Below are 23,283 nucleotides of genomic sequence, written 5' to 3' on the forward strand. Positions count from 1 at the left end.
ACTTGGTAGTAAATAAAACCGAGTGTGTGAAATAATTTAATAAGCTATTTGACCACAGTAATTCTCAAAGCCCAGATAATCACATTCAAGTCTCAAATGGAGTAAGGAGCTGAGATTTAGGTGTACTGATTTGTTAGTCCTTTCAACTTAAGTATCTTAAAAGCTTTTGTCATGTCCATTTAAAACTGAGTTTAAGACCCATTTGATTCTTCATGATTCACTAATTGCTTGTGTCTGCCCATCTATAAAAAGGAAATACGCTATTTTGAAAAAAAGGTTTTTTTTATCTCCCAGCCCTGTTTGACAAAACTGCTCAATGATCTTTCTTGTTAGAGGCAGCATTTGCGAAAAGGCTGAGAATTCAGATAAATTTATACTTTCTTGGCAATATTTAGAAACAATCCAAGCATTCACTAACATCTATTCAAGTGACAAGTAGGTCAGAAAACTTTTAGAATTTTAAAAGGGCCTGGATAGAGCTATTATGGCACACAGACTCTAAAAATGGGGGGGGGGGGAGTAGTATTTGGATAGTTCTCACTTTGTCAATGATTTCATTTGATACCTACCTGCATAAGACCATTTCTTTAACAATCTAGTTTGGCAATATTTTATGACCAAGAACTAGTGAAAATTAAAATTTCAAACAGCACACAAGATTGTCACAACAGGGGCTAGTAGGTAACAGTTCAGTTGCTAGTTATGTGGCAGCTTTACTCAGGGCTGATGAAAAGGAATTTTAGGAAGACCCCCCCCCCCCCAAATAAGTAAACTTATAAAACTAAGCTCACTTCTGGCTCATACCACCCCATTTCCACCCAACTGCATCCTCTCATAAAGCCAAGCCAGTCATAATGAAGTTATAAAACAACCTAAATCTGTATAAGCAAAAGCCTGTGTAGCTCCTGAAATAGCAGCAGTTGTTCCTCTTGTAGCTGGGCCAATAAGAAAATACTTGAAGCTTGCCCAATTTAGCTCTAGCTAGAAAAAAGGGGGTTAATCCAGACAGCCAAGTTCAAAGTAGGAATAACCAGACGATGCCACAGTACTTTAAAATAAATGGATAGGTCATTTCACTGATAAAAAATTTTTAGAGCTGGATGATTTATGAAAAGATAAACTGAATGTTCATCAGGCCCTTGATTAAACTAATCTCAAATAAATGCAAAAGTAACCTACACTCATTAGACTAAGCCCTCTAAATGTGGAAAAACTTTAATTCTGAGGAATAAAAAAAAAAACTGTGCCCTGCAATAAATGAATTACTCATAATCTGTCTTTTCTTTTAAAACACCTCAAAGTGTTGCCCTTTTCAAAGCACTATTTTGCATTTCATTAAGTCTCAGTTCTTTGATGATAAAATGGCAAGTCATATACAATTATTGTAGCAACAGTCTGGTGCTACATATATACTTTCAGATCCTCAATTTGATAATTTGAGGGGTTACTGACTTCTAACCAAGTCCACAGGCTGAGTATCCTGCCTAGCTAAGTTTAAACGAGGAATGGAAAGAAAAATGGTAAATTAGTCAGATCTGGTCAAAGTAACCAGTTTCCAGACTGATTTAACTGCCAAGTGTTAAACTTATTGGACTAGTAATTTCCAATATGCTTTCTACATTTAAATAAAACATCAAATGATTGAGTTCCCTTGAAAACTAATTTAACTAAAGAGTAATTTGTGAAGAAAGAACTGCTAGATATTTTGTCCACACAGAAAAAGGGAGCTCAGATTCTCCAAGGATCTGGTAATAGTTCTCTCCAAAATGAGAAATCCAAAGCAACAGCCAATAACCTTTAGCCTAAATTACTTGACAGCCTTTTTCATCAATACCTTACCCTACAGCTCAGAAATGGCCACCACTTGACCATGTTTACCATTTTGCTTTCAATCCACAATCACAGAGTCCATTCCACCCTCAATTTAGTAAATATATTTGAGGAATTCCCTTCTACTTCGATGTCATTATATTTAAGTGATTCTTTCTGTCTCAAGTAACCTCCCAAACTAATGTGGCTATCCAAATCTCCCACCAGGGAAGGTTTACTTGCCCTTTCAAAAGAATTTAAATGGCAAATCCTTTAATCTATTTGTCCTCTTCCTACAAGAATTAAATTAATAAAGGACAAAACCAGATGGTCTTAGTTTTTCTAATTATCTCTACTAGATAGTTAAGGAAATCAATATATTCAGTAAATTCAGAAAGAACAAATTTTCTGAAATTAAAAGCAGCTATTTCTTATAGTATGATTTTAGTATATTGCTGCCCTCTATAGTGTAAAACTTTTTTAAAATGGTAATTTACCTTTCTTTTAACCTAACCACTACCAGTTTTGCTACTCAAAGAATTGAAACGATTCAAGGTTTTTTTATAACCCTAAAGATCAATCCTGTGGTCTAAGAAAAGGAAAATGAGATCTAAAGGTCAAGTTACATGACCAAGAGTCAAAACAAAGGTGGGATTGTTTTAATTGAAGATTCTTTCAATAATCCCACACTGCCATTTCTATTATAACATTAATGGTTTATTGGCAAAATTTTCCCCCATTGTTAATTATATGAAAAGTTTTTATTAAATGACCCACCTACATCCTTAACCATATTATAATGAACATTTATTTAGGGCTCATTATGTTCTAGCTAACATAATGTAATTTTCAACTATTACTGAAGTATAACATCCAAACACTAAGTTTTCATTATGTTCTCACCATTTGAATTTTAAGCTCAATTTTTTTTTAACATTAGAAAAAAATAGATCCAGCTACAAAATCGAGACTATAAATTCAACAGCACCAAAGAAATGAACATTTTAGTAGCGTTCACAACCAATTTTAAAGAGTAGTAATTCAACTAGAAGCATGCAAAGGAAGAGAAAGTCTATGAATAAGCCACAACTGACGTACATTGGTTAATATTCCAAACATATATAACCAATTATTGTTGCCTAGGTTTGTTTATTGGTAATCACTTCAGTAACTTGAATCCACAGATATAAGCAGTATATAATCAGAAAATTACAAGTAAACACAGATTATACATGCAAATTTCTGTTCACAAAGGTCACAAGTGCAGGTACATTAATTAGAAGCGTGCTTCTGGGATTATGACCAAACTTTTAAAATGCAGATTTGTAAAATTACATTTAAAGAATATGAAGAGATGATCTACACACTTCAAAAAATTCAAATTTTGCTTATACCAGAAATTTATGACAACTACAGGATTCAAGTAACAAGCAATAAGAGCTCAAGAAATTAATACTGGTCAAAGAGAACGGGATGTTTTTTGTTTTTGTTTTTACATTTCACTGAAAATACACTTGACTACATGAATAAGGAAAAAATCTAGTAGGAACTTAGAAAAAAATTACAAAATTTAAAGCCAATTACTTAATAGTTTTCTAACATCTAAGTAACAGCAATGACATTAAAAGAAGCTGCACCTGCATTTTTAATTAGCCAACTTTACACTTAAGGACGTTTCCAGAAATGAAATACAACTAAATAGCTTCACACTCCAAATGAAAAATCTGCTAGGCTCAGATTAGAATGTGGAATGTTTTCAGATAAAATTAACAAAAAATACAATGTAAGTTTCTTGTTCTTTATTGAATGGAAAACTTTGTTGACAATTCTTTGAAGCTGGAAACTAATAAAATTTCATTTCTTTGAAGATTACTTTTCTTCACACATCCACTTTTTTTCATAACGGTGCAAAAGTTATCTTAAGTGGCTTCAAGAGCCAATCTCTACAAAGCACTTCTGTCTGTTGCCATCCTCGTAAAACAAAAGTATTCTGCATTAACTTAACTTTTATATGCATTTTTTATTGTAACACTTAACACATGAACAGAGACTATTTTCCACTAAAACAAAAGAGTACAATTATTTCCTTCTAACTATCTGTACTGTGTTTAAAAAAGATTAACGTTAAAAACAAAGAACCACTTTTCCTTGGAAACCCTTAAGCATCTTGCACGCACATCTTAAGCTTCTTTCTTTTGCCTGCGATCTTCTGCCAATTTATTCAGAAATTTCTGGGGGGAAAAAAATGAAACCAATTCAGGGACAGAACTCTATCTAAATTAGCAAGGTTAAAAAACAATATTGTAATTAATTTTTGGACTTTCATATATAATTTATCTCTATAACAGACTTTTACAGACTAATGTAATCACTCAAAATATCGGGCAAATGGACTGGGAAAAACAGCTTTATTAAATATTGCAATAATCACACAGAAGAAAGTATGAATTTTATAATGTCAATTAATCAGTAAATGTCAGTGATCCCTTACAATGCAAAAACTCCATACCAAATCTTTAAGTCTAGCTTATACTTCTAACTTGATGAAATTTCAATAATGAAAATCAATTTTCATTTTCATTAGGCTGACATTCTATTACAAGGGGGTCCAGATTAATTTAAAAGAAGCTAATGAGATCCCATTGGAGAATGAATGAAATTTGGGCCTATTTCTAAAATTCTACCTTATTTCAGCCAGAAAATTTTCATTCTAACTTTAAACTACCAAACACTAAGGAAAACTTCCAAATAACATAAATCAATATATATTAACATAGTAACTCTTTGGTAAAGCTGTGTGAAAATTTATCCACTGGAATGAAAACTGACCACCTCTGGATTTTTAACATTTTTTTTTTCCTTTTTACCTGTTACTTCTTTTACAAATTAGTAATATGGAAATAATTTGTTTGACTGCACAAATATAACTTATTGTCAAATTGTTTACTGTTTTAGGAGAAGGGAGGAAAAATATTTGGAAATCAAATAAATTTTTAAATGAATGGTAACAATTGCATTTACATAACTGAAAAAATAAAATATTAAAAATAACTTCAAAAAGGACAATCTTTTGCCTGATTTCTGATAACTTCTTCTTAAATCTTGTTAAAAGAAAACATTTGAGTTCACCCTCATTTAAGTTTGCTAGTATAAAAATTTGTTTTTCATGCATTTGAATAGATGACAGACATAATATTGGAAGAGTTCAACATTGCTACCATTTTAAATAATACATAACAAACTGAATGAGTCCCTGAATTTTAGTTTCTGACTTGGTCAAACAGTTACATTAATTTCATTTTCAGGCTAAATAGTATACTCAAAACTTCCTCTATCTTGTGAAATTAAAAAAATCCTTTCATGTTCTAGAACTTTAGTCTTATTAGAGATTTAGTGGCTTCTATATGCTAAATATCACCCTATCTCAGATAGTCTGCTTATATCTGTAATTAGCATTTCAATTTGCCAAGACTCTCATCTTAATTTTCCTTAACTTTGAATAATCTGTTTTACCTTTAATTTCTGATAATGAGGCAAGCTGCTGCAGTGAGTATTTTTTGCAACTTCCTCATTTGTGTAGAAGAGAGAACAGAGTTTACAGTAAAATCCTGTCTTGGGTATCACATAGTCCACACCTAGGGAAAAAATAAAGAATATCATCACAGATAATTAAGTTTGAAACAAAACTTTATTATTATTGTTATATTCAAAATTACAAAAAGAGTATTAATTTTTTATAGCTTTTAGTAACCTGTAAAATAGAATCAAGAAAATTTGCCCAAAAATTAGAACTTGAAATCCCAGACAGTGAGACATCTTGAACAAAAAGAATGCATGCAATATGTATATGACAGATCAGAAGAAAAAAATACAAACAGAAATAAAACTCCTCCCAAATATTTGCTATGCCACCATTTAAACTTTGAAGTAATGTATTCAGGAAAAATTCAATTCTCACCAACAGGAACATTGGGTTGATATGGTCCAATTCTATACTCATCTGGGATATCCTCCCTTTTAATTTCGTTTTCACCATCTGTATTTTCACTTGTCTCTTGGTTCGGATCCATTCCCTCAAGGTTCTCGGCAGATTCGGCACCTCCAGGCTCTGTACTGTCTTCGTTTTTAATTCCATTTTCCAACGATCCATCATTCTCCTGATCAAGTTCCTCCATCTTGTCCACCTTAATTTCAACCAAACTATCGTCATTTTTGTCACCAGATTTAATTGCCATTCCCGATTTACGAAGTTTCTGAAGTTCCGAATCTTCCTCATCACCAACCTCATCTAGAGTGACAAAACCTTCCATACTCCCTGGAAAGCGACGCTGTTAAGAGAGACAAAGTTTACTCTGCAACAGTTAGTTATCCTGCAGCATCCCTTCCATTTGCATTTACTTAAAAAGGAAGGGAAAAGCGTCTTTTTCTTTCCTTCCTTGTCCTCTGGAAAAAAGATGGACAACTTTCCTTTTCCACTCAAAACACTAAGCTAAAAGCTTAATTTCAGTGTTATGTTACAAGCAAGTAGATAAGCTGTAACACACAGATGCTTTGTAGGGCAACAACTTTCTAAGAATATGGGGTAAAATCTTCTACTCACTTCCTTACGCTTCCCAATGCCTTGTACTTTTCAACGTCCAACCTAAACTAGAACTATTATCTAAGTTATAAAAAGATATATATATATATCAGTGTGCACCCCTAACACACCATAGGTGGAAAAAATGGATCTAAATTGTAAACTATTTGAATGACCAAAAATACCTCAAGTGCTCCATATAGTCGACTGCCTAACTAGTTTTAAATGTAACCTAAAAGAATCACTCGGAATGTACATCAACCTGAAACAACACCCTTTAATTAATGCAAGTTATAAATTGCTACCAATGATTTGAAGAATGCCACTCTTGATAACGCAACAGAAGTAGAATAGTAGTTTTTCAAAGTGTATTTAATGTAATTATTTGAATTTAAAAAATAATGGGCAGAGCAAATTGTCTATAATGAGGTTTTAAATTTTATTTTCCTATTAATAGAAAACCCAAAAATGAAAGAAATTTCTCTAACATTTTTACCTTTTTGAGTTTCTTCTTTGCTGCCGCTGAAGAACCAAGACTCATTTCCATTTTTTTCAAGGCTTTTTCTGAAGGCTCTTTTTTAACATCTGCAGCCACATCACCTAAATTAGCAAGATCAGTCTCATCTCCCACGGAACTTCCGCTTTCTAGCAGTGCAGCTGCTTCTTCTTCATCTACGAGTAGCTCATCTTCAGATTCAAGAAGCAAACCAGGTTCCTGCTCTGCCTGTTCATCTTTTATATCTTTATCAGCATCTTCACTTTGTTTCTCTTCTTGTTCTTTTCCTTCAGCTCCACTATCACTCTTCTGACTGCCATCAGTCTTAGACTTCTTATCACTTGGAGAGTCTTTGCCATCTGGAGAGTAAGATCTCTTTCTACAATGAAAAATACTCAATTACTTTCTGATCAAATGTTTTCAATACACCAAAATACATTCTGTTTTAAATGAACTTACCGAGATTTATCTTTCTTTAACAGATCAATTCCTCTGTTGGGAATCTATTTGAAAAAAGTTAATACAATTAACATCTTGCAGAGTCAATATACTAATAATTTATATATGACCAGGGATTAGTAAGATCTTCAACAGATGAACTTAAAAGTACTTGAGTAATCCTTATACATTTAAAGTTAAACTATTTTATTTAGATTTGCTGTCCCTAGTACTATTGATGGCAATGATATTACCTCAGAATGTAAGATCTCTTTATTTTTCTTAATCTGGATCTTCTTTGGTGAGGCCACACCCTCCTCCCCCCAATACAAACAAATCTACTCCCCAAGTATTTCAGAGATCAATTTTCATTGCCAGGCTAAGGAGATACAAGAAAGTCCATGAATAAAAAAAGCAGAGAGTTGGGAAAGAAAAATTCTCAATTAAAAAAAACATACCCTCAATACCAGTTTTTTATATTTCTCGGACAAGTCAACCTTCACATATCTGCCTTGGAACCAAAGTGCCTTTTTTGCACAGTGTTCAACCATAGCCATAGCATCCTCTCGGGTCTCCATTTCAATGAAAGCCTAAGGAAGTTTTCAAAAGGAATTAAATTAAAATAATTTTTAAAAAAATCATCTTTAGCATTTTTGAAAAAATGAAACTATTTCAACTTTTTTTTTTTATTTTAAATGATAATCTAGGAGTTGAGTATCTAGTTCCCTGTCCCAACTAGACCATTATTTAGCTTAGGTCCCTTAAACTCTATCTACTAAGTTTTCCTTCTGTAAAATAGGAATGAAAATTGTCCATATGTGAAAATATATTTTAAAAAATTCTTAAGCATACAAGACATTTTCTAAGTAAACATTTCTAGTGTTTAAAAGGCTTTCAGGAATTTCTTTAGTACAATACTGAGAATACTATTCATTCCCACCCCTTGTGTGTCCCCCCCCCAAAAAAAACCCTAAAATTCAGATTTGCCTGAGAAAATTACATACTATCAGAACAGGAATTCAAAAATTTCTCTTCACAACCAGTTCAGTCTTTTCTTAATATACTACACTGTGTCTTTTAAAAAAAATTGTCTAAAATTGTCTAAAAGTTCAAATCATAAAACCATTCATCAATAAGCACAGTACCTACCTGGCTCTTCATCCTCATCAATATGTAATTCTTTATCTTTCCATAAGGCTCAGCAAGTTTGATGACAGCACTATCAGAATAGCCAGAATGGGGCAAGTTGCTGAGATGGATTACGCGTCCAAGTTCAGGCTTTTGTTCAAATTTCTGATCCGGTTTCCCACCTTCAGGTTTCTTGAATTAAAGAAACAAGAAAAAGTCAACTACACTGACAAAGAAGTTAACATTTTATAAAATAAGTCAATACACAGGGAAGCTAGTTGATACACTAGATAGAACACTGGTCCTAGAGGCAAGAAACTTTGAATTCATATTGAGCCTCAGAGACTTGACATTTACTAGTTGTGTGACTCTAGGCAACTCACTTACCCCCCAACTACCTCATATATATGTATATAGGCATACATGCATGCATACATACATACAGTTCATCAACCAGCATTTAGTAAACCATTTTTAGGACAAGCACTAGATGAAATCATAAAGATTTCCCTGCCAGGAAAAACAACAGTAAGTCTCAATCATGACCCCCCCCCCACCCCGAGATGTTTTTGGGAAAACCTATGGATGCTAAATATCCTAAGAGAGGAGTGCATTCCAGGAAAGATACCTAATGAAAAAAAGACATTAAAAAAATCATAAGCCAATTTACCCAGAACACAGTATATGAATAAAAATAGTAAATAATCATTAAGTATCTACGCTATATTACATTCCAAGGCACTATACTTATAAGCACTTTATAATTCTTTTCCCCATTTTAAAATTGAAGATACTGGTAAACAAAAATTAATAAGTAACTTGCTCAAGATAACAGCCAATATTTAGCATGCCTCAAGAACATTAACATAAAACATCAAAAGAAAGTCTTCTAAGGGCTTTAAATGTTAAACAAAGGCATCTGAATAGGAAGCTACTGCAGGTTACTAGAGAAGAGAGTGCTATACAGGAGACCAAGATACATATTTTTGCTTCAAAAATACCCCTCTGACAACTAAACAATATAACAGATTGGAGAATGGAGAAATTCTAGGCAGTGAGATGAATTAGGATGCTATGGCAGTAAGAATTCCAGGAATGAAAAGTGATATGGAAGGGTTTGAAATAGGGTGGTTATGTATAGTCAGAGGTAGGGAAGGATAGTGGAGATTATGGAACAAATTAAAACTGACTACAACTTAACAAAACTCTTAATAAATATGTAAGAGGAATTAAGGATATCACCACAGTTCCATAAGTGCCTTATGGAAGTTCAAAAGGATTTGAGGAAGGAAGATAACAAGGATGAAATAGTATGCAGATAAATGTAAAGAAATGAAATTACATTTTAGACATAGTGAATGAGATGCTTTTGGGACAGTTCAAAATATCCAAAAAACAGGTACTGAAGTTGGAGAAGGGTAGGCTATAAGAGTCAGATGTGTAGCAATGATAACTGCTATGATAACTGAATCTGTGGGAATTGAAAAGATCATTAGGAGAAAACAAAGAGATCCTAAAACGTCCACAAAGAGGAGGTGATGCCCCTAGATAAGAGACCACTGAAAGAGTAAATTAAAATAGTAATAAAGAGAATAGGGTCATGAAATCCTAGAAGGAGAATATTCAGGAGAAGAGTGTGATCAGAGTCAAACACCATATTAATCAAGAAAAATTAAGTCTACAAAGAGACTAGAAAATGTGGGCACTAAGACTTTGAAGAGCTGATGAGATCAGGAGGCTAGACTGTAATGAAAGGATTGATACATGAGAAAAGGGGAGAAAGTGGAGGAAATGTAGAGATTTGGCTGTGAAAGGGAAAGAGAATAGGATAACTTGAGAGAGGATGATAATGTCAAATGAGGATTTTAAGGATAGAGGAAATAAGAGAATATTTGTAGGCATCAGTGGCAATTGATATAAATAAATTGCATACAGTATATTAAGAGAAAAAGAAGTTGATAGAGGCACTCTGATAAGAGGACTTGGGGGTGGTAGAGAGGGAATCAAGTACACAATGGTGTCATTGAAAAAAGGTCACCTTTTCAAAGACTAAAGTAAAAGAACAGAAAATTAATGTTCTGCATTTGGAGAAGAAATACTATAGTAAATGGCACCTTTGCTTTTCTAAGTATTCACAAGACAGTTACATTTTATTCATTGTGCAGTAATTCCAGGTAATAGCCACAGATAACTTTAGAAGAGAAAAACTTACCTTTATTCTTTTATACTTCTGGGATAAATGAACTCTTACTGGTTTGCCAAATACTAGTGCTGGTGTGGTTGTGTAATAGTCCACTGCAGCCTGGGCATCTTCTGTGGTCGACATTTCAATGAATGCCTGAAATTAAAGTAAACAAATAATTTCTAAATATCCCAGATGTACAACTTTGTAAAAAGCCTCCTAGAAATATCTTAGAATACTGTTAAAGGTTACTGTTTGAGTACGTTCCATTACTGAATCGAATAAAATCATTTTTGTACAGAATTATAATAATTCTAGGAAACTAAATTCCAGTCATAGAATTAAAATGCATCATATTAGTAAATCACCTCACTTGCAATGCTCCCATGAAGACAGTGCAAATATTTTCATTTTAATAAAAACTGAGGTGGAGATTAAATTATCTGCCCCATAACCATAAATAACTGGCAAGTATTTCAAGTCAGGAACAGGTTGTAAACCTACAAATGCCAAGACTTCTTTGAAACAATGTTATGCTTCCTCTCAGACAAGATTCTAATGAAAAGGAAAAACAACTCTATCATTACTAAAAGGGGAAATCAGGCTTCACTGTCAATTAATCCTTTTTTGTATTCAAGATTAAAATTATATTTCATAAATTTATGAAAATACAATTACAATTCTTGCTTGGGTGCAATGATTAGTAAAAATGCTAAAACATTACAATTTATCGTTTTTTATTATATTACATCAGCTTAAATGACTTTAGAATACAATTAGGATCTAATACTTGAATTAAATATTGTGATATGGTAGCAATTTAGTTTCCTAACCACCACCCTGAAAAAAATATAAAACATTTAAATATTTTTGTTCCCATTTTCTGAATGAGAAATCTTGTCCACACTCGGGAAGTTATTACATGCCTGAGGAGATAATTTCTTGATTCTAAGGACTCAAACCAATTTCTTATGATTCTAAAATGAGAGTTTTTTTGGTGTAACTAATAAACATCTATTTACAGCTATTTATAGAATATAGTTCTTAATTTAATAGGGCTAACAACTTTAATAATACAAAATAGCTAAGATGCTAAAAAAGAGTTTCACTGGTTTACATTCCCCAATCTTTACTCCAAAGAATTTAGAAATGGTTTAATAAGACTCACCTCATTGATTTTATTTAAGATCAGATGATTTGAAATCACTCCAAATGGTTCAACCAGCTGCAAAAGTTGGTATCTCAAGTTTTTCCCCCGCTGAAAATCCATAATGTGTACAACTCTGCTAGTTTCCTATCAATAAAAAAGTGTGCAGGTCTCAACTTAAATCACAAATACATGGAATAACAAAATAAAATCATTCAAAAAATAAATATCCAATATGCAATGTTTTAGTGAAATTAAAACTCATAAAGCAACAATTCTGGATCATTTCTAGTATTTTCTTAGACAATATGCCTAAGAGATAAGGCATTTCTCATAATTACAATTTTACCTTTAAGAACTACAGTAAATCATGAGTTGAAGAAATGACTTGTATCAGTCCAGATCAGTGCCTTCTCTACAAATGTTAAAGTGAACTGCTTGGGGTGCCATTGAGAATGCAAATGACTTGCTTAGGCCCACACAGTCAATATATGTTAAAAGCAGGACCCAGGTCCTGCCTGAACCTAATAGGATCATCTCTCTATACTAAGATAAACTCTCTATCCACTACAAGATATTTCTTAAGTACAACAAACATATATAAATATAATGGTGAGCATGAATGGCATTCCATTCTAGTTCACTAAATATAAGATCCTATGTATAGTAAAACAAGTAAATTTTTACTTGGCTATTGTACAATAGAATCTGATTCTTTATATATTCAACAATTTTTTAAAAAAATTAAAATCTAAGGGCAGCTAGGTGACACAGAGGATAGAACAAGGGCGCTGGAGTCAGGAGAACCCGAGTTCAAATCTTACCTCAGACACTTAATAATTGCCTAGCTGTGTGACCTTGGGCAAGTCACTTAACCCCTTAAGCCTTGCAAAAAAAACTAAAAAAAAACAACAGAATGATTTCAGAGAGGATCCTTTTCAGGCAACATTTTGTTTTAAAAATGTTGCTTTTTTTGTCTCTTTCAAGCTACCTCGTATTTTTCCATACAATTAAATAAGATTTAAGTGCAGAAGAGATTCATTACTTAGGAAACTAAGTAGTTAGTAGGAACATTTTAAATAATCAAGCTCCAGGTTTTCATATCATATCTGAGATTTAATACTGACCATTCTGCCTTTTTGCATGTGTCTTGGTCCTTGCATATTTCCATTTCCGGCACCTATAAAAGGGGAAAGGGATTTTTACTGTTCTAACTATACACTCACATAAAGCATAATTGTTCTATGCACCTTGAAAGAGAAAGATGAGTCAGAAATAATTTTTTAAATTAAGTCAATTTTTATTTGATCACTGCATCAGTCATATAATGGCATTTTAATTAATCTTTCACATAGTCAATATTTATTACTTCACTTACTGTTTCTCTTTCAGATAGATTTGAAAACATACCCATATTTCCTCTTGGTCCAACAGGTGGTCCCCCAAGATGGAATGAGGGAGGGGGAGGTCCCAAAATTCCTGGTGCTGGGTTTGTGGATTGCTGCAACATGAATGGGTCACCCCTAGAAATGTAAATACATCAAATATTAAATACTTCAAAACAATCCTGGAATGATTTAATAGTGATCAGGCATGCTATAGCTTTATGAACAATTAAATAGAGAAAAATCTAAACCATACTAACATTATAGTTTAGTAATAAAATCAACAATTGATCTGAAAGGGAAAATATAATTCAACAATGAAACCATTCTTAAATATTTCTATTTGATTTTCAGTGTTTTATGAAATATAAAAACACTAAATACCTAAACAACTTGTAATTATAAACAATGTTGAAAACTTTTAACAATTTGCACTTACATTCCATGTCCAGAATCATTGTCAGGATTCCATTCTGGATAGCTTAAAAAAGAACAAAGAATTACCTTCAAAGTAAAAACACTGGTTCTGCTTTTACTTCAGTTTAGTAAAAATTATATAGCTGTTACAGGATATCTATTAAGTTTATCCCACTGAGTAAGAGACATTACAAGAATTTCAAACTTACCAAAATGAGTAAAGAATATCTTGTTCTATGCTAACTGAGAATTGTGATTTAGAAGAAAATGCATAACATTTTCCCTTATACTATGACTCAGACTTATCACACCACTGGGAAAGTAATAAGACCTTGGATTAAGTCCTTTCCATGCTCTTCACTGGTAGGATTTACTGATAATCATTAGGCCAGAATTAATCCATTTTTATTAAATGGGATACTTAGAAGCAGCCTTTTTTTTTTTTACACAATTTCCCTCAGGGGTAGAACAGCTTATTAAATTTTTCTAGTTTTCTATACTAGAAATTCAAAATATTATTTAATACAAATTAACCAATCGGCCATCTGAACTGTTAGTCGTCTCATCTATAGTTATCTATTCCAGTAACAACACACAAAATTTTGTAATTATAATGAAATGCATTTTAAATGCCAAAAATTTAACTGATGTTCTTGTGTCATAATAAGATGCTTAAGAGATATTTCAAACTCCTACATTTCAAGAAGAAGTTGGCAGCGTCGACTGTGTGTTGCTCCATTGATGTGTTGATTCCACTCCTGCAGTAAAGTAAATTTGTAGAATTAACAAAAAAAAAGTTAAAAATATTTTCAAGTGAACCAAAATTTGAAGCACTTAAGCAATCTAACATGAATGATCAAACAGTAAAACTCACTGTCTTTTGGCATCTGACCTACCATCACACGAACTAGACAACTTTCCTGAGTTCTTCTTAGAGCTTGATCCTGCCCTCAAATATCTTATGCATATTCATGGAGGAAAAATTGTAGCTTGGTCAACAAAACAGGTGGCCTCTGGAAAAATAGCTCTCCAGTTAATTGTAGATAATGACAGAAATGATTCTCTTATTTTTTTATAGTCTAGTTTAATGCTGAAAAAATTCCCCTGCTTTATAGGACATTTTGAAAATTCTACAAAACAGAGGAACATAATGGAAGGAATTTTTAGAAAATCTGTTAAAGATTGCCTTTTTGTGTTAAGCTAAGGAAGATTATTGTCCATCACTTTTTACATTCTAATTTCTTTGTTAGTATTAACTTATGACTACCTTTTACTTCCTTTTCTTCGAGTTGGGGTCAATATCAAATCCTTATCTTAAACAGTGAAATACTAATGAACTGTCATTTGAAATTAAATAATTAAGGCTATCTACTCCTGTAATTGCAGAACATGTTTTTCTCAACCACAAATAAAACTAAAATTTTTAACTTAAATATTAGTTTTTCATACATTTTCAAAACCTAAAAATATTTCCATAGAGACAAAATGGTAAACATATCATGGGTACAAGGGGGAAAACAGTAAATTTTGAATCCGGAGCTATGAAAACCTTGAGCATATTGACTTCTGACATCCTTTCCAATTCTGTGATCTATGGCAAACTATTTACCCTAAAAATTTCAACTGTTTTGTTTGTGAAAGAGACGGAATAAAGATGGGGGCCTATGGAATTCAGGGCAGAGTGAATTTTATTAATTCTTCTAAGGGTTGTGGTCACTTTAATCCATTTGTGCACCTCAAAGCTGTCTCTTCTTTAAAAACAAGATCAACAGTGTATGTTAAGGAATTCTGGACACCACCCAAGGTTATTATGAGCTAGTCTGACATCGAACAACTATTGATGAAAAATAGTGCCACTGGCAGAAAAAACATAAATCTTAATAGCAAATTTTTACATGTCTTATTTACTTATAGAATATGACTTCATAAATTAAAGCAGCGGTAAAGCAGGAGTGGAGGAGAATAGGGGGAGGATTTACCAACCAGGCATTTTATTTACACAGACCCACAGTAGATGGAACAAACATAGAATGCCAAGATTTTTAATTCAATTTTCCCACTCAACAGCTAACATATAGGGATAAAACTTCTAAGTAGAAGTAGCAACTTCTGTGAAGGAGAAAAATATGACTATTCTTGATCTAGACAAATTTTAAACCCAAGAACACAAATCTAGTTCTAAGTTTCAGGAAAATTCTGCCAACTATCCCTATAATGTTAACATACTAGATTCTATCCAAATTCTAAGGACTGGAAATCTCTAACTGAATTTTGGATTTTAACTTTTTTCTGATTCTTCATTAAAAATGAAAATCAATCCTGAAGAAAGATAAAGGTACCCTGGTGTGTCAGACTAATGGAATTTATATAAGAATATTGTTTTAAGGTTTAGATGTAACCCAGGCTAAAAAAGGCTAATGTCTGAATGTTCACCTATACCAAAGACAAAAGGGAAGTCTTTTTAAAGAATTATGAGAAAATAAAAAGAGAAAGAATATGAATGGCAGGTAAGACTGAAGTTATAGGACATGTTGCCCAGAAAATATCAAAAGAGGGATATGAAAATGGTAGTGCCTAAAGCTAATAAAAAGTTATTTAAAATAGTTTGCTGACAAGAAAAGAAATATGACAATCAACAGTGAAGTCCTGGACTACCTTCCTCTTGAAGGAAATAAGAACAAAGTCTCTGTAAAATATTAAAGTTAACTTTTCTACTCAAAAGTTGTTCATCTTTGATATTCTACCTATTATATAATGCCACCATCAAGCTATGAAAAATTTTCCAGAATATGCAGTGCATATAAAAGGGCAGGATTAAACTTCTAAAGCATTATCCCCCTATTGCTTCATCTATTATCCCAAAGACCAATGTTGACAACAAAGGCATGTTATAACATGCCTGGAAACACATGTTAACACAATCTAGAAGCATAAGGGAATAAATGCTTTTAATCAAACAGAATTGGCAAAAAAACAAGGAAAAATTTAAGCCTACAACTTAAATAATTTGAATTTTGCTTTTTCAATTTCATATATTCAGAAGATTACAGAAGCAGGCTGGATACATGATTTGTGATAGTTAGCAATGATTGATAAAGCTATATTCCTTTGTGTATTATTAAAAAAAGAATTCCTCCTGTAATTTGTAATCCTTAATTTAGTCTCACCAAAGAAAGTACTTAAAGAACTAAAAGGTGCTAATCATTTGGGTAAAATGCAACATATAAAAACACACATTTCTTTAATCTAAGTTTCCTCACACGTTCCTTTACTGCATTGTCCTGTTCTATGTACCAGCAGCAAATTTCCATTTACTGCACTATGTGAAACACAAGGGTAAAAGAAAGCTTTCAAATACATGCAACTTTATGTATTTGTAATTCTCAATTAATTGCCCTCAATAACAGCTTTGGGGAAAAAAAATAAAACAGGCCCTAAAAATACATTATAATTGGCAATTATCCTTGGGGTTTAGAGAACTTTTATTGATTTTTCACCTTTAGCATTTACCCTTAGGAATAAACCTAAGAAACATTTCCTTCAGGATATCAACTCACAATAAAACTCAAGATCTAGTTTGACTCATTGACCCTAAATTTAAACTTTCATTAAGTATATACAAGGAATATTTAAAAGGGGGGGGGGCTAAGTGTAAAATAGAAAAATGCTGATTTAAGCATTTAGAATTAGCATTCTGGAGGGAAAAACCACAACATCTTAACAACAAAAAAATTTAATAATGCTACAAAGTAATTTGGTATTTTGAGATATACTAGATTAGTGAAGACTTTTTTGGGGTATTTTACCTAGTTAGTAGTTTAAAGAATCTTTGTATAATTAATAAACACATTCAATTGGTTAATTTTAAAGTTTAAATTTCCAAAGTGCTCTGTAAATTCAAGTTTTTCCAGATCAAAATTACAATTTTTAGTGTTGTTAAAGTACCACTCTTTGTGGGGCAAACCAAAATTCAGAGATCCAAACAGAAAGGGAGAATATATGGGTGATGATAAGTAGCTTTTTAAGTTTGTTTCTAATAGAAGTAAATTAATTTGGGTAATTTTGATTATTTAAAAATTAATACTCCTTTTAAAATGTTTTAATGGAATAGATGTGGATAGGAAATGACATTTTTAGATGTTGTTCTAAATTCAGTTCTTAACAGCAGCATGTTCCCTGCAAGTGGAATGATCTTATATATCAGACCAGGAAAAATTGATGGTCAGAATTACACATCAAGGTAGGATTCCCCTTAAAATCCAATTTTATTATATTTTGAAAATAGCGAGAATGGATAAAATTGAAAAAGTTGAAAGAGAAAGGACAATGTGTTCAATAAAGGCATTTTGAATAAGTTGCCATTTTGCCAGATGTGAATGATAATTAAGCAAACAGAGGAGAATTAGATTTTTTTTGGTTTAAAATGAATATAATAGAAATCTACACCTAAAACCAGGTAAAGAATATGCTTACTAGGAACATAGAGCAGGATACTGCAGTAGCTGATTGAAATTTCCAAGTTTCTAAAGGGATAGATGCAACATGGGATAATAAAAAGTGAATTTTGAAGTGCTTAAGAAAAGTGTGGAAAAGGAGAAAAAAAATGATGACAAATTTCAGCCATAGTATGAGAGTTTGTGTTAAAGGAAATTAAAAAGTTAAGAATGAACTAATCTAAAATATGAAACATACTGAAGCAAACTCCAGGGCTCTACATTAACGCTTTCCCTTAGCCACGGATAAAGAAAAAAAGAGAACTGTGCAAGAACACATCTTTACTATGTAAATTCAGCAATCAAGACAGATGTGGAGAGCTGAAATCAAGCTTCCTGAATAGCACAGGACACAGACTGCAAAAAAATGTTCAAAACAACTCAACAAAGCAGATAAAAAAAACCTGCTTAAATGTATGGTTAAGAGGAACATATAGATGCAAAATGCCAACAAGATATCCCAGTGGATGACAGCTCAGTGGCCAGAAGTAATCTAGGCAAACAGAATATATTAATGTAAAGCCCTGGTTTAAAATGCTCAATAACAATTATCTTCCAAATAAAGCAAGTGCTCTCAAAGGTATATAAAACTTTTAGATCAACTCAATGTAATCAGACTATCGAAAGAGTAAGATATAGGTAAAAACAGATAGGTACTACAATGTAAAGGAAATTAGAAGTATCTGTTGCATTAACTCACCTTATTAGAATGAACTGGCATATCACATATAGAGCACAGATGGGGATAACCCTTCGGTAAGAATCCATGGAAGTCTTCAATATTGCTACTTGGAGGAGCGCCTCTCTTTTTCTCAAAGAGAGATCTCTCTTGTAAAGGACCAGGACCACGACCCATTCTCTCATACTCACTGTCAAATTTATGATAGTTATGTGAGGGCTCACCATAAAAAGATTCATCCCTACACCTTTCTCCATCTCTTAATCTGTCATCTTCATAATCCATTCTGTCATAATAACCAGATTCTTGAGAACGACTTCCATGGTCATAATCAAGCACTGGGTTGAGACTAGGACCACGATCATCAAAACTATCTCTTCTAAAGTGCCTTTTTTCTTCCCAATCATCCCTAGGTACTCTGTATGGTGGCTCCCGTGTAGCAGATCTGCCATCTCTACCATAACTCAATGAAGGGCCTTCTTCAGTTCTCCTCCTTTTAAGTTGTAGAAGGATCTGGGGCAAATTCTCAGGAGTAATCTTGTCCTCTGGATAACGACTCAGTTCATCTAAGTCTCTAGCAGACAGACCAAAACTGGCCAAAATGTTACTGGCCTGGTCCGCATCTCCACGGTGTTGAGAAGACAAAGGGAGTGGACCTCTACTTCCAATGTTAAATATAGATTGCAAATTATGGGAAGAAGTACTAGCAGAAGACAGTGCACTATGAGATCCTTGTTGATTCAATGAAGAACTCATTCCAAGATTCATTAAACTAGCAAGGCGTGCAGTACCCTGGTTCATCCTTCCAAGAGATGCTGGCATACTTAAAGATTGGGTAGCAGCAGCAAGAAGGCCTATTCCTGCAGATAGGTCACGCCCATGACCTTGTGAGTCCCTACTGAGAGATGACTGCTGGAATGACTTGGACATTGTAGAACTATCTCTTGTCTACCTTATGGATCAAAAAATTTTTTTTAAAGACGGCCAAAAAGAAAGCTCAGACTAGAAAGCTAGTTAACTTTGCTTCAAAAATGGTAACGCCAAGAAAAAAGGATCAATAAGGACTGTAGATTCTTCTTCAAGCTGAGAACCAGCAGACAACTCTGTAGAAAAATAAGCAATTTTAGTAATAAATCCCTTTAAGCAGATGCAGTTTTTTTTAAAAAAAACATGCATCATGTTGATTTAAAAAAAAAGAAAAAACATTTAAGATCTCAAACTTACAAGGCTTTCATTACATATCTTAAAACAGATTCAAGATGTACCCAGAACCTATTTTTAAGGAGAAAAAAAAGGTCATCTGTCAAACTAAGCTTTTAACTACTAAAAGTGAATTTCATACTGAATTTAAATGAAGTGCTGGATCTCTGCATGTATCTAAATTTTGGTAAAATAATCTAAGATGGGTCTCCTTTTAGAAGAATAAATAGGCACCTATATGATGCTTAAGTTCCAGGAGAAAGACTACCAAAAAATAAAGTCAGAAAGTCAAAGATGAATCTGTTGTATACTGCTCTGAAAATGAAACCTCTAACACTACAGAAAAGGACCAGACCAAGTAACCAAAAGTAACTGAAGTTTGGGTAGCAAGTATCTATCATAAGAGCTAAGACCAAATAAAATAGGAAAGCTTAATGCAGCAAAATTAATTTACTGAGGTGAAGACAGATGTGAACAAGAAAACTAAGTTATTTCCTATTTTAAAGATTTTTCCCCACATGTAAGTCATTTTGCTATTTGTGCCTTCTTGCTGCCAAATCTATCTTAGACTGTGCTTATTCTTATAAAAGTAAGGAGAAAAGGGAGATTCCCAAGAAAAAACCCAGTGCAGGAAGTATAATAGGAGATCCAGGAAAGGGCACTTTTCCCAAGTTAGCATTAAATAAAGCTCATATGAAGCTTGGAGATTCAGCACCTCTAGGAGCTTCAAAATAGAGGAAATGAAAAGATCTTGAATACTTAGAAATCCCATAATTTTTTTTAAAAGAATATTTTTTCCTGGAAAAACTAAATTATGAACACTATCTTTTCCCAAGAGTTCTTCTTCAAACATGGATGATGATGTTGTCATTTCTTTCCCTAAACTGATGCCAGCTTCCAAATCAGAAGTGATTTCAGTACCATAAGAATTTGTAAAGTACTAGGTGCGATTCACTTACAACAATTTCATAGTTCAAAGAAAACACATTACAAAAAACTTTAACTAAATACCGTTGGCTTTATATACATCAGAGTAATTTATATATATATATATATATATACACACACACACACACACACATATAATATAAAGCCTGAAGGTTCCATGTCAGAGTCAAGAAATTTCTTCCTTACATGAGGACTAAAGTAGATAGATACAGGAATACTTTTTATTCAACCACATACCTATATATATATATAAAATACATATATATATTTCTCAAAAGTTTTATATATCAAAAACTTCATTAGTTAAAAATCAAGCAGTAGTATTAACAAGTTACTAATCTATTATTATAGACAACCTACTTTGACTAATTTCAATGTTAGATCAAAGTTAGATATATACTGTATGAATACAGTAGCAGAGGAAGAAAAATGGTATATAGAAAGAGATTTTTAGACTAGATTAAAAAAAAAGATGTAGCAAAGGTAAAGAAGAGACACAGAAAGGCTATCAGAGGTGGCTTGAGTTACAGAGAATGCTCTCACATCAAAAGAGATGAATTTGAGAAAAAGACATTGAAGAAATCAATGCTAGATGAGATCCACTAGAAATATGAATTAAGTTTTAAAACAAGAGACAATTGTTTAAAAGGAGGTGTGTCAGCAGACGTTGAGATGAAGGGGGATAAGATAATTTCCTTAGTCTGTTTAAAGTATGCAGATAGTTGTGTATGATTTTTTTTAAATGCCAGAATAGTAGCTGAACTAATTTTTATGTGTAATCACAAGGTAGAACCTTAACATTTATACATGTTTAACAGAGCACAATTAAAGGAAGTTTTCATAATCAAAATGTCAAAATATTAAAAGTAATATTAGTTAAGTCATGTGCTTTAATTCTAGCATGAAATTTATTGATAGTTCAGTTTAATAACTGTTATATTAAGCTAAATTTCCCCTTAAGGAAATCATGTGGCATGACCACTTAACAGAAGTCTGCCACATTTTCTAAGAAATAAAATGAAATCAATAGATATCTAATAATATTTATTTTAAAAAATATATTTCTGCACAAAACTATATAGGGAGCTATGGGTCTTCAAAAAGAAAAGTTAAGTGTTGGAGGAGGCAAAAGATGACAAACAGAAAATGGATGCTGAAATAACCGAGAAAAAGAACAAGACACGGAAACAATATTCAAGTTCCATGAGATCATATGCTCCCATAAAAATTAGCCTTACATATTTATAATCTAATCTAAAAGACAGCAATTCAAAGTGCAGTACCAATATGTGAGTCCTGCCTTAGGACTTATAACTTCTATCAAAATCACAAAAGTTAAACTAAATTTTTAAGTTACTTTAAATAACTATAATAATCCAGCCACATAATACATACTGTTTTAAAGTACATTTATGAAAGCATTTCAAAATAGTTTTTCTTGACTGGACATTAAGATATTTTTAAATTAGGGTAGAAAGAAAATTAAATCTAACCAATTAAGAGTTTTGTTCAAATAAAATAGTCCTATTTTCAAATTTACTAAATATTATAAACATCAAATCTTCAATTATGTTAAATGTCATCACCATATATATATGTACATACATATATATATATCAATCTCTAAAAATAAATTTTACAATTTACCAAGGAAACTATTAATTGTGCTTGTCAAATATTGGAATATCTAATGTCCTGCCAAATATAGTATTTAAAAATCATCCTCATATTTGGAGTAACAATACTAGAGAAAAAGACATTTAAGAGAAATTACTGTAATCAACATTTAAGGATTTACAAATTTTCTCAAACTTTTTTCTCTATTAAGATACACATTAATTTGAATCGATAAAAACATCTTAAACATAAAAATTTTTAAATCTAGTTATTTAATACATTTATGTACTTTTCAAGATATATCCTTTTATAAAGGACACTTCAGAAATCTCATGCATTTTCAGAAAAGATAGCTACTTCTTTCCCACATTAAAAGTTCACATTAGCAGTAATCTAATACCAGATAGTACAGGTTTCCTCTAGTACATGAATCTGCCAAGAAAATGTAGGGGAGTATCCCCTCAATTCCTCATATATAACATAGAATATACTAATTTAAATTAAAAAATGAACTTAAACCAGATTTTTTTCAACAGTATAATAAAAAGGAGAACCCTTTAGGCTTCTAAATTCAAAAATCATTATTTTAGGATCAAGTGCTTGTTTTATTAATACTTTTTAATATACTAGTATATCAGACGTGTAGAAATTACTGGTATATTCTAAACATAACAGTAATTTCAAAAGGAAAGCTTGCTAGAGTAGTTTTGGAGGGCTTCCTTGATTATTTATCTCTAAGTCTTACTGTATGATATATGCTAAGAA

At 32.3% G+C, this 23,283-nt stretch overlaps 1 protein-coding gene across 20 annotated transcripts in view; it reads right to left on the reverse strand.

Moving 5' to 3' along the window:
* Positions 1-3,593: 3,593 nt before the first annotated feature.
* The window catches only part of MATR3 (matrin 3), a 29,026-nt gene continuing 9,336 nt past the window's right edge, over positions 3,594-23,283 (reverse strand). For 13 of the 20 annotated variants that reach the window (XM_074212900.1, XM_074212903.1, XM_074212906.1 and 10 more), the window contains 14 exons: positions 18,775-19,856; positions 14,278-14,339; positions 13,604-13,645; positions 13,190-13,302; positions 12,907-12,959; positions 11,801-11,926; positions 10,663-10,788; positions 8,472-8,642; positions 7,781-7,912; positions 7,344-7,387; positions 6,885-7,263; positions 5,768-6,137; positions 5,323-5,444; positions 3,594-4,040 (listed from right to left, as the gene is read on the reverse strand). In XM_074212900.1, coding sequence (XP_074069001.1) covers positions 3,990-4,040; positions 5,323-5,444; positions 5,768-6,137; positions 6,885-7,263; positions 7,344-7,387; positions 7,781-7,912; positions 8,472-8,642; positions 10,663-10,788; positions 11,801-11,926; positions 12,907-12,959; positions 13,190-13,302; positions 13,604-13,645; positions 14,278-14,339; positions 18,775-19,683 — 2,700 coding nt within the window. In that variant the 5' untranslated portion in view covers positions 19,684-19,856 and the 3' untranslated portion in view covers positions 3,594-3,989. The remainder of the gene's footprint in view (positions 4,041-5,322; positions 5,445-5,767; positions 6,138-6,884; positions 7,264-7,343; positions 7,388-7,780; positions 7,913-8,471; positions 8,643-10,662; positions 10,789-11,800; positions 11,927-12,906; positions 12,960-13,189; positions 13,303-13,603; positions 13,646-14,277; positions 14,340-18,774; positions 19,857-23,283) is intronic. The other 7 variants (XM_074212915.1, XM_074212913.1, XM_074212911.1 and 4 more) reach the window with 3 other exon arrangements.

This window comes from Macrotis lagotis, chromosome 1 (genome assembly GCF_037893015.1).
Source record: "Macrotis lagotis isolate mMagLag1 chromosome 1, bilby.v1.9.chrom.fasta, whole genome shotgun sequence".
Lineage (NCBI taxonomy): Eukaryota > Metazoa > Chordata > Mammalia > Peramelemorphia > Peramelidae > Macrotis > Macrotis lagotis.